This window comes from Drosophila obscura, unplaced genomic scaffold, assembly GCF_018151105.1.
Source record: "Drosophila obscura isolate BZ-5 IFL unplaced genomic scaffold, ASM1815110v1 contig_25, whole genome shotgun sequence".
Lineage (NCBI taxonomy): Eukaryota > Metazoa > Arthropoda > Insecta > Diptera > Drosophilidae > Drosophila > Drosophila obscura.
In genome coordinates, this window is record NW_024542812.1 from 1,330,299 (window position 1) to 1,342,222 (window position 11,924).

Sequence of the window (11,924 nt, forward strand, 5' to 3'; positions counted from 1 at the left end):
TTCCTGTGTTGTTGTTCTCGCATTTTTAATAGTTTTCATTTCTGTGATCTTGGCTGAAAGCGTGAAATGTAATAATGATCTTCTCCTTTGCATTTTGACAATATTTCTGCGGGTGCCTGCCGCCAAGCACGAACTTACACTCACTCTTCATCTCTCTCTCTCTCTCTCTGCACAGCACCTCTTCGTTCTACCAAAAAAAAAAAATATGATAAATGTCCGCATGCATAATTATACATAAGTTCTTTTCTAAGTCATCTCATTCTCTCTGTTTCGGATGGCATCACAAACTTTCTAATTAACCCAAGCAATTAGAGAAGGATAAACATTTGGTTTAATGATTATTAATATGGGTAGGCTTAAGTGGAAAGCTAATGAATAGTCTACAGAAAATGATCTAACAAATTGGAAAAGCTACGCAGCAGAACTTTAGAGTTTGATTGCTTCTGTTCCATCGAGTAATATCGAGTTATCGCTTTGAGTTATTTCTCCTCCGCACTGCTATTTGGCTTTATCAATGGTTAATCCCTTTCGACACTGAAATCGACGGGTGTAGGGTATAATTATATACGAGTACGAGTAAATATAATAATGGCCAGGTGATTAAGAGTCATGGGAAATGAATTGCCCGCAATTTCCCAGTTCGCGACGATCCGATGCCAGTGCCAATGCCAATGCCAATGCCAGTGCCTGGCAGTGTTCGAGATTGGGTGGTGCCGGACCAGACCAGACCAGACCGGACCGGACCGGACCTAGGTAGGGCTGCTTGGAGGCGACTCTGCTCTGTGCGTGCTTATTGCAATCAAAAATTCTATCGTAAGTACAACGCACTGAGATTTCGGGCGCTGCTCTTCGGACGCCCTTCGCGGATCGGATCGTGCGATGTGTTCCTGGGTGAAACATCTGCCGCCGGGCCGACGCCGACGCTGACGCTGACGCCTGTCGACAACGCATAGAGGCGGCTTAATGTGACCGTCGCGGATGCTAGTTTGACTCCTTGCAATCTGGATTTAGTGTTGCTGTGGCGGGGGCTGGGGGCTGGGGGCAGCTCTGGAGGATAGGAGTTTCTTTGGATGGCCTTCGCCTTTAACAGCATTCATCCATATATATACTTGTTGCTGTTGCTGTTGCTGCTGTTGTTGTGGCTGCGGCTGTTGCTGTTTCTGTTTCTTTGCCGCTTTGCGCTGGTTGATCTTCTGATCTTCACCATTTGTGTGTGCCTGGCATCGTTGTTGTTGTCCTCGTCCTCCTACTCCTCCTACTCCTCCTCTTCTTGTACGCCTTCACCATGCCATGCCGTTGGTCTGCACTGCTGTCGCCTCTACTACCACTCTTCATCTCTCGTTCTTTCCCCTTTGGTTTATTTCATTGCTAGTTTGCGCGTTGCTTTGCTCTTCTTGTTTGGTCTAAAAATAAACCAGGCCCAAGATATTGAGGAATTTAATTCGCCTTTTGGTAGAAATCCTCGGGTTTGGCTGCTTGCCAACGGACTTTGGCAACAGACGCAAGAACTGTGTTGCCTGCTGCTCTGCTCTGCTCTGCTCTGCCCCTCCTACTCCTGCGTGTTCTCATCCTCATCCATTTTAGCGTCATGATGATGATGATGACGACATGGACATGGCATCTATCCCAGAAAAAGCAGAAGAAGGAAGATAAGCAGCAGACAAAGACGAAGATGAAGATGAAGACTATGACGAAGATGGAGATGGAGAGCAACGAAAGCCATGAGCCAAGAGCCCAGCAGCTACCAACTAATACACACATTTTCCGCCTCAGATCAAAGGATTAATATGAATTGGGTATCTGGCATGAGAAATGACATCCAGATACCCATCTGAGCCAGACATCACATCACAAACTTTCCACTTGCCTGGGTTCTAATTAGAAGAGCTCTCATAAAGCTCTTCTCTTCTCTGGAGAGCCAATCCTATTCGTATTCCTATTCCAGGCATAATACTCGTACTTGTCCTTGGTGGTACGAAGACGAAGGTCATCAGCATTTGCATCGGGGGTTACACATATCAAACTGTCGTGAGGGCCAAGCCCACAAAATCGCTGGAACATGATCTGCAAACCGATGCAGGACCCTAGACCAAACTCCTTCGATCCGTTCTGTTTCGTTCCGTTTGGAACATCTCCGTTCATGAATAAATTCATGCCAGTCCAATAAACTTATTAAAATATGCACAAATGAATGGCAACGTTTTCTTTTCAATCGCGGGGTGGAGGAGTCATAGAGGTACCCCCCCGCCGGGTGGAAACAGGGTCACCCCCAAACAAACCCCCACCATAAACCTACATGTATGTATTTGGAACATCTAGTACCAGGCAGTACTTTACATTAGACCTCCAATCTGTGGGCATATTCTCAGTGGGATCCCACTGCCAAGGCATTGGCTTTGTTCCTCTTTCTGTTCCTCTTATATTGCCTTGACCATAACCATATCAACGGTAAATAATTTCGATCGCAGAGCAAAAAAAAAGACACGAGAAACGAAACCAAATGAGCATTTGGCCATTGGATGAGGCTGCAGTGGAGGCTATGGCTAAGGCTGAGCCTGAGCCTGAGCCTGGCTAACTGGCAATCAAAGACGAGGGGACGATCAAAGAGAGAGAGAGTAGAGGGTGGAGGGTAGAGGGGAGGAAGAGAGATGGAATTGGGGACGACATTGGAGGGGGGTGAATCTGGTGGTGGATGATGTCTATGCAAGTTCGAGTATCTTCTGGTTGAGCTGAGCTCTTCCTTTGGCTGCTTCACGTCATTTCAGATTCCATGTCAAAAGGTGAAGCCAATTCAACGTTTCTGGCGAACTGGGCAAAAAACTCACGACTAGGAGAACAACAGCAATGCCACTAACCGCATCAACACGAAAATCACTTTGAATGGGATACAAGGGGATGTGGTTGGGGACGAGTGCGGAAAGAGTGCGGAAAGAGTGGAATCGGTTGATTTCAACTAATTTGTGAGTCGCGCAACTCATTGACCCATGTCTGATCCGCTTCCACATAACGTTTCTCATGTCTCAATTCGATATAGAACAAAATGCCAGATGCCAGATGGTAGATACTGATACGAGTAATACCCAAGGGTACTGCACTGAGGGAAAGTCCTGCAATAATATAAAGAAATATCTATAACTATAACTTAGCGCCTGCCACTGAACTATTGACTAATACATGCTCCCTCCCCGCACAGTTATCATTTGGCACGAGGCTGTTATTGATAACTGAACACTGTACGAATATTGTCTCAGTGTACTCCACACAAATGGCCAATAAACTTTGAGCTGGCGTTCTTCCCATGTCGCTAATATGGCCATTAGACTTAAACGTTTAGAGGGGCTTGCGGAGGCAAAGGAGCGGTGCGGTGTGGTGCGGTGCGGGGGTGGTGTGTGGGGCCAGGCCAGGCCAGGCCAAGCAGGAAACGAAGAAGCATTCTTAATGAAGGGAATCAAAATAGAAATTGAAGAAAGACGGAAGTTGGCATGCAGAGTTGGCTGGCAGACCAGACAAAAGAGTCAAGATTATAGCCAACTCCTAGTCGGATCCGGCGGTGCTGGAGGGGTGGGGGGGAGTTCATTTGCGAAATTGAAATGCCACTGCCATGGCCAACATCATGCGGGATCGCGGCTGGGTGTGTGGGTGTGGGTGGGTTCAAGAACCCCTCCGAACCATGACTAACCGAATGACTGATAGCTGAATGGCATGGCCCAACTCCAACTCCAAGTGCCGTGCAGAAATGCCCGGCTATGCACTTGACCGATGTCCGCACGCGGCAGGCTAGGGACAGGCCAGGCCCTAGACCCAGTCGAGGCTACATAATTACACACTCGTACCATGCCAATCTCCATGGGGGGAAGCATCAGCATCAGCTTCGGCTCCTGCCTCGGCTCCTGCTCCAGCTGCAGCTCCTCCTCAGTACCACCTAGTTTTGTAGCCAAACGTCGACAGCAGATTGTGTTTATGTCGCCTACGACCAAGTCGGAGTCAGACAGAGCTGCAGATCGAGGAGGAGTCATGAATGTGGATGTGGATGTGGATGCGGATGTGGATACGGATGGGGGTGTGTGTGTGTGTGTTTCTCACGACAGCAGCTTGGACTGGGACTGGGACTGAGACTGGGACGGGAGTTGGGGGGTTGGAGCTTGAACACGCCGCCAGTAGCCGCATTGAGGCCAAAGCCAGGGGCAGAGGCGTTCTCTATGGCGCAAGGGGAAGCAACACGAGCTTGATGACTATTATGTGGGCAGAGGTCGGCGGGGTCCGTCAGTTCTGTGCTATGCTCTTCGGTTCGGTTCAGTTCGGGGCTGAGCGTGAACTTCTCATGAAAAGCCTAACCATGGGGAATTTAATAGTGCTTAGCACTAGCAGAAGACAGCCGAGAACGAACATAGAGCAGCGACAGAGACACAAACAGAGACAGAGACAGAAACAGAGACAGAGGCACAGTCGCAGCCGCAGATACAGATAAGTAGCATTCATTTGGTAGTCAATTACAGGGAGCGACAGATGGAGTGGAGACTCTACTCTCCATCGCAGTCATGCTGGTAGCACCTGGAATTATGAACTTGAGTACCAGCGTCAGATCAGTCACAAGAAGTTGAGCACTGATCTGGAAAATATGCGCATACGGGAGAGGTCAATGCTCAGCACTGTCCCCCCAAGAGATTACGTAAGTAATTGGCAAAAAACAGAAGGCCAAGGCGAATGCTAATGATAATGTGAGCAGCAGAAGAAATAGAAGACATAGAAGCAGATTGTGGGGTAGGGTATCTTATACGTGAGCATATAAGAGTATGGAAAGGAGTGAAAGCCTCGCCAGAATCCTGCTGGAGCAGGACGCTTTCCTCTCCAGACTGATGATGCGCTCCTCGCGCTCCGGATAGACGATCTTGTGCTCCTGGAGGTATCTGATCAGAGCCTCGCGATCGTTCATTAGCAGCTTTGCGAACTCCGGACGATCGGGATCCACAAAGTTGTGCCCGTCGCCGCCAGACAGGAGGAAGGAGGACACAATCACACCGTAGTACTTTTCCCTGTCGACCGCCTCGTAGAAGGGTATCTGGCAGTTGGTTGCACCGGGCGCGTATCGACGAGATGCGCTGCCCCTTGGTGCGGTTGTAGTTGAACTTGAGATGCAGTCCGGACACCTGTAGATAGCCCGCGCCCGACTCCGTGTCTCGCTGATCGGCAGAGTGCTCCAGGGCCTTCATTAGGTGATTGCCACTGATGCGGGTGTAGTACAGGTCGCTGTCGAACGGCAGCACGGTCATCACGTCCGCCTCCGTGATGGCCCCCGTCGGGCCCGGATTAATCGAGGCACGGATTCCTAGTGGGATAGTCTTTATATGGGTAGCTTTCACATTAGGATCTGTCGAGGATCTGTGCCCTACCTCCGGAATTAATCAACCCTATGGCTGCGTCTGTCCAGGATTTCCTCGGACCCGTCTGCTCCAGCACTCGGGCATAGACCAGGCTGTCCGCGATGAAGTTGCCAAAGTTGCACTCGCCCAAGCTGCAGCTGGCCCGATCCCCGTTCAGGTACACCATGGTAGTGCCTACCACGTGCCGTTCCATGTCGTCGATTACCTTCCGCTTTCTGTCCAACAGCTCCTGGACATCGCGCCGGGGATGGACCGAATTGTCGAGAAGCATGGGATTGCCCCTGAAGCTCAACATGTTGCCGCCGTTGTCGAACTGCCGACGGAATTGAATGGAGCATTTTAGGGCCAATTAAAGGTTCTCTTTTGAGAGTTACCTCCAGATCGATCCAGCCCAGATATTTGGTGAAGGCATATGCCTGCAGCACCAGCACCTTGATGCCATCCGGCTTGAAGACGATGGTGGGATAGGGTTCCTCGGGCAGCTCCTTGCCCGGGGGCTTGCCCGTGTAGAGGAACGTGTGCGATTGGCCGCCCACGACGATGTCCACATCCGGACAGTCCCTGGCTATCTCCTTGTCCCTTTCGAATCCGGCGTGGCCCAGAGCAATGATGATGGTAGCCCCTTGATCCAGTAGCTTCGTTGTCTCCGCGCTGTAACCAGATGGAAAGAGTTAGCCCACGGAATGATGCATTCGACTGCCAGAATCCTCAACTTAATGGCGGGTATCTCGTCGCCGAACACCACATCATTGGGCTGGACACGGTCCTTGGTGTCGGGCCGTATATAGCCCACAACCCCGATCTTCGTAAACTGCTTGGTGATGATTGTGGATCTAACCAGCTGCTTTGACGCCTGTAGCTTGGGCACCCGCTGCAGATCCAGATTGCAGGCCACCACAGGAAACTTGACCAGCTCCAGAAAGGAGACGAGACCCTCGACGCCATCATCGAACTCGTGGTTACCCAGCGCCTGTGAGTAGTATGCATTAGTAGTAGCTAGGATATCATCCCGTATTCCCTACCATGGCATCGGGGGCCAGCATGTTCATCAGCTGGGCCACCATTTTCCCCTTGTAGACCGTGTACCAGGGCGTGCCCTGGAACGTGTCTCCGCCATTCAAGTAGATCACCGTGCCTCCCTTTCTGGCCTCTGAGACGCTGAAAATTAAACAGAGACTCCAATCAGTTCGCTGGCCATCGGTCTCCTCACTCTCTGTCCACTCACGCAGTGGCCACGCGACCAAAACCCCCGAAGCAGTGTCCCTCCTCATCGTCTCCAGCCAGGCACTTTCCACCGATCTCCGACTGCGGATCGAACCAGGAGTGCATGTCGTTCGTGTGCAGCAGTGTGAACTTGATTGCGCAGCCTCGCCCCAGCAGAATCAGAAGCACAGCCACGATCCACTGCACAGCCGGCCTCAGCATTCCACAACAGATGTTTCGTAGATTGAAAGGAAAACAAAAGAAGGCTCTGCTTACTCCGATTTCTATAGGCTGGGTGGGCTGGGTTATTTCTTCGTTCCTCCGTTCTTAGGAGGAAACTCCATTAGGGGGCGACAATAAAAAAGAGTGGATACTATTACAATAACCCTACCAGTACTTAGACAGTATCTTATACATATATAAATATTAAACTTATAGCTACAATATATTTCCTGGACTCCGCTTTGTAAGGGGAAACTTCAGAGAGGCGGCCAGATCCTCAATAGACTGTCGAAGAGGTCCCTTCTCCAGCGTCGGACACGTGTCAAACAGCGGCGCGATGACGACAGGTTGGTTGTCGGAAGCGTCTCCATGGTACCCAATCAGCGAGGCTCCGTGGGTGGAACTCTGTCCTTGTTGGGGGTGCCGAAGACCGGCCACAAGCTGCTGGGCTTGGCTATCTTTCCATGGAAGCGTGTTTAGATATTTTTTATTTCATGCTTTATCCTAACGCTGTAAGTATAAACTAATTTTAATTGCGCTAGCCACTCGTTAAAATAAAATATCAGGATGGAAAAGTTACATTATTACCTCTTACTTGTCCGACAAGTCATGACGTAAATATGCAACATATACAGCCAATAATATGCAAGATATATTTAAAAAATTCAGTTTAAGCCTGATAACCTTAAATCATCGAATCATCAGCTCCATTTAAATTGTACAAATTAAATATCTGACCAGAAATTTACGAGGATACTCGTATATAAAATATACTGTTACACACAATACATAGCTTTCGACAGATTCTCTTTCATTTCATTAATATGCCTTGGTCGATTTAAAATATGTATTTCCGTTTTCAGGTGCTTATCTTTCCATTCAATGATGGTAAATGATTTGAAAAGGTAATACATGGGGCCCCATTTGTGGTTAAATAGTCGTGGTAGGATGGTTCTTTTTTTATATTTTGTCGGTCGACCATTCGCTGTAAACCCAGGAGAAACCAAGGCAGGCTTAAAAATAACTAATCGGCTCAAATGGTACTTGTGTGAGGTACCCTCTCCAACTGGTGATGACTTTTTATTAGCTTTGCTATTACTCGCAGGCCTTGTGGGCTTCCTACTCTTTTTGGGGCGTACATCCTGCAAGTTGGAGATGTGATTATCTTTCCCGCTCTTTTGATCCGTTCTCGATGTCCGTTTTAATGCTTACCTCACTTTGGTCGCTGCCAAATTCCGACAGTTCCTCTTCTCCACTTCTCATCTTCGGAAATGTCATCATCCTCATCGCTGTTGGAAACTTTGCGTTTCGCGCAGCTGCTCCACGTCCCCGTCCAGCCAAGGTATCTACTGCCGGGCTTGCCAGATATTGCTCCGCGATTGCGCTTCGTGGATAGACTTATATCACTATCAGCATCGAAGTGTTTGGGCTCTTTTACTTCCTCAGAATCCGAGTTTCTTCTTTACCGGCATCAGCACCAGAATCGCCGCAGCGATGACAGGCGGCATCCTTATAGGCATTCTCTTTGTTAGCATCCTGGCAATAGAATCATAATTAAATTCATAGAAATTGAAAATAAACATTGCAAATCTATAAGGGCGCGCACGCACACGTTGACGCAGGCCCCACATCATTTTCTGTTGCGCTCTATTTAAACTCAAAATACATTTGCGAACAAGCCGTTTTTAATGCACGTTATTGAAACACACTTGAAACTTTGTTTTCAAATAATTTTTAGAATTTCACATACCATTTTCAGGTTTTTTTGTGTTCAATAGTCGCGCTAGTTTTAGAGAGGAGGTGTATCGTGTATCGAAGTATCGTGTCAAATGTGATACGATATATTGCCATGATATTCGTATGGTCGATTATATGGATAAAATAGTGGTAAAAGTGGTTTGGTTTCAAATGAATCAAACAATTAATATTATTTTTTTTTATATATTGTATTTATTTCCCACCCCCACCCACTCTGCCCATTCCTCATTTATGTTGCGACAGGTGAGCTCAGCTCCATCGGTCCCAGAGCCGAAGACCTGGGAACGTACGCTGAAAACTCAGCTGATACACTTTCGTTGTATGAACTGGCCACATCTATATACTGTATGGTTAGTGATGGTGCACTCTGGCATATCGGTATATTTGCGGTATATTTCAGTATATTTGACCGTTGTGATGGTATATTCAGGCAGGCAAATTTTTTCAGATCCAATTTTCAGGCCCTTTTTAAATAAAATTATTTATAAAAAGGGCACAAGCTCAATTACATTGGTAATAATGTCAACTTCATGTCAATGCATCAATTAGTCATCTATTTTTTTCCTTTTACAATTAAGACTTGTTTTGATGCATACAAATTTTCTCGAATTTTTTATTTTATTTTTATTTTTTCCTTATTTTACAAACTTTACACACGGGCCGACAGTCCGCATTCAAATGGCAAAAACAGATATGCGAGTTTTGACTGAATATTTGATTTGAACTTGATTCTTTTGATGCTTTTGCAACTTTGATAAAGCTGTCAACTGATTTGCTCCTGCTGCTCTCTTGTTTTAGTTTTACTTGACTTTGAGCACTAACCATACAGTATATAGATATGCCAGTTCATACAACGAACGTGTATCAGCTGAGTTTTCAGCGTACGTTCCCAGGTCTTCGGCTCTGGGACCGACGGCGTTTGGCACTGGGACCGACAGTGTTCGGCTAATGACGTGACACGAGCCGACTGGTAGCAAGCATGTATGTGTTGTGTACGTGTAACACTCAAAAATATATGATTGTATGCATAGAATAATTTTTAGCTGCCTGAGATTAGCTGAGATTTAGCTGATTTAGCTGAGATTTCAGTTTACGTAAATGTGTATGTGCCATGTATTCTCACATACTATGCTTGTGTGGGTTCTACAATTTTTGGCAGCTTGAACCGAAATTGGTTTTTATTCCCGTACTCAAAAACAGTTAAGGGGTATATTTTATTTGTGGTAAAAGTGAATGTGTGTAACGCAGATAAAGAAACGTTTCCGACCACATAAAGTATATATATTCATGATCAGCATCAAAAGCCGAGTCGATATAGCCATGTCTGTCTGTCTGTCTGTCTGTCCGTCTTGATAAGCGCCTAGTTCTCAGACACTATAAAAGCTAGAGCAACCAAATTTTATTTACAGACTCATGTGATCAAATCTAGGATACCAGGCGAACAGAAATCAACAGAAGGTCGCTGGTTTTTTTAATTTCTCGTTTTTTCTTGTTTCTCTTTGTATTTCGTTGCTCTCTTTTTTCGATCTAATTTCTCTCATTTTCTGCCTCCACTTTCCACCGCTCAAATGGCAGAAAACCCATCACAGCTCAGAACCGAAGAAAAAACTTCACCCGAAGCCAAAATCATTCGAAGATAAGCTTCCCAACGAAGGGTCAGCGATCCAAAGCTCGAGAAGAATAAATTAGTTTCGTTCGAGACTTTCTAAAGTTGAGTCGAGGAATTTATATTCATAGCCACAGTTTAATAATAAGTTTTGTTTTATAAAAATCCTTTTTTTTAGAACATAACATAGAGACTTTGAATTATTATTGGCACAGCCTGTATTCGCGTAACTAACATTTATGTTCCGGTACTGATATATTGCAAGCAAATCTAAGCGACTAGATTGCTGGTGATCAGAGTAATCCCATAACGATTTGGTCAAAAGTGAGTCCCAAGTAATCCAGCCCAATATATAGCACGAATCGAAAACAGCATTAAACGACAAATTCAAGAATCATACACCCTTCAACATCCTACTACGACAACTTTACTTCACAAAATTAAACGGCAGTCTTCGCCTACTAAAAGAAATGATGGGAACAATCAACCGCAACCTAATAAAAATCATCATCTTCATTACGTCATGACTTTTTCATCAAGTAGACAAAACTGTGAAATAAACCAGTCAGTCCCGAAACGCATATTTTATGTTTGATACAGCAACAATCGAACTACCCATAAACTTTTTGTATCATTACGAAATAATAAATGTAACGAAAACAGAAGAAATATCTAAAAAACTTTTAGATAAGACTAAAGAATTTGAGGACAACATATACATATGTACATCGAATATCTAGTAAATAAACTCAATACGAAAATAAATGAACTGAAGATAGCCATTCTTAGTAAGATAGGCCTAAACAATACTGTAGGAACAGCATATGAATACTTATTCGGCGCATTCGATCAAGAGAATAGGAATAAATTAGAACAAAAAATAGATAATCTGGCCACTCATAGTGTCCAAACGAATGAACTAAGCCTAATTATCGAAAAATTAAGCGAACTGAATGAAGAAATAAATAACGGTTAGAAATTTTAAACAGATTCCTAGAATTCTTAGAAAAAATGGAATGCAAGGAGTTAAAATAGGTATCATTGATTCAATATTTTTGATTTCACAGGCATCTCTGATGTGAGATTACTATATATCAGAGTTTGCACTTTGCTAAAATTTGACACTAACGAAATTTTTATATTTGCTAATATTCTGAAAGAAATCGGCAAAGTCCATAATATTTCGCGATACGGATTATCAAAATAATACTCTAACAAAGATGACACGTTTTATTCGAACACATTAAGAGATAGCACAAAAATGAAGTACAAAATAAATGGCACTAAAAAGAAAAAAAAGGTAATAAAAAAATTATAGAACGAATTAGAGTTCGGTTAAAATTGTTGGTAAATTAACTTATTTTTGCAGTATAAAAAAATTATATTTGGGTATTTCGATAAAAGATAGCCTTTTCGACAGCTGGGGACTAGATCCACATATTTTTGGATGTAGTCCATTTTGTCGTTCCAATTCCAGTTAGTACCATCCATCTGGGATGTTCTAAACGTATAAGTAGGATTTTTCGATAATGAAATAAACCATAATTTCACAAAGAGAAATGGAGATAATTACGAAGATGTAGACAGTGACAGAGGGTGGGAAGATAGAGAGATAAGACAGGAGAACCCCTAGAAAATTCACGGAGCACGCACCACATAAAACGGGATCAAACATGGAAGGGAGGGCCTGGTCATGGTCAAGGACATCCACTAACCCGCTAAGAATAAAGTGATGAAACAGGAAGGTTTGATTT

General features: G+C 45.0%; 1 protein-coding gene and 1 long non-coding RNA gene across 4 annotated transcripts; both read right to left on the bottom strand.

Moving 5' to 3' along the window:
* Positions 1-4,698: 4,698 nt before the first annotated feature.
* LOC111075607 (protein 5NUC) lies at positions 4,699-7,270 on the bottom strand. Its single transcript, XM_022368983.2, is given in 7 exon segments — positions 4,699-5,071; positions 5,073-5,326; positions 5,391-5,694; positions 5,756-6,032; positions 6,095-6,351; positions 6,404-6,539; positions 6,607-7,270. Coding segments are annotated over 7 exon segments (1,728 nt in total). The 5' UTR covers positions 6,807-7,270; the 3' UTR covers positions 4,699-4,771.
* Positions 7,271-7,296: 26 nt separating this feature from the next.
* On the bottom strand, positions 7,297-8,629 carry LOC121404610. Of its 3 annotated transcripts, none has more exons than XR_005968096.1 (4): positions 8,557-8,629; positions 8,019-8,342; positions 7,864-7,948; positions 7,297-7,316 (listed from the first exon to the last, which is right to left on the bottom strand). It is a non-coding gene; the product is annotated as an uncharacterized LOC121404610 (long non-coding RNA). The 3 variants fall into 3 exon arrangements; XR_005968095.1 differs by lacking the exon at positions 7,297-7,316 and adding an exon at positions 7,753-7,791; XR_005968097.1 differs by lacking the exons at positions 7,297-7,316; positions 8,557-8,629 and adding exons at positions 7,753-7,791; positions 8,417-8,509.
* Positions 8,630-11,924: the final 3,295 nt, after the last annotated feature.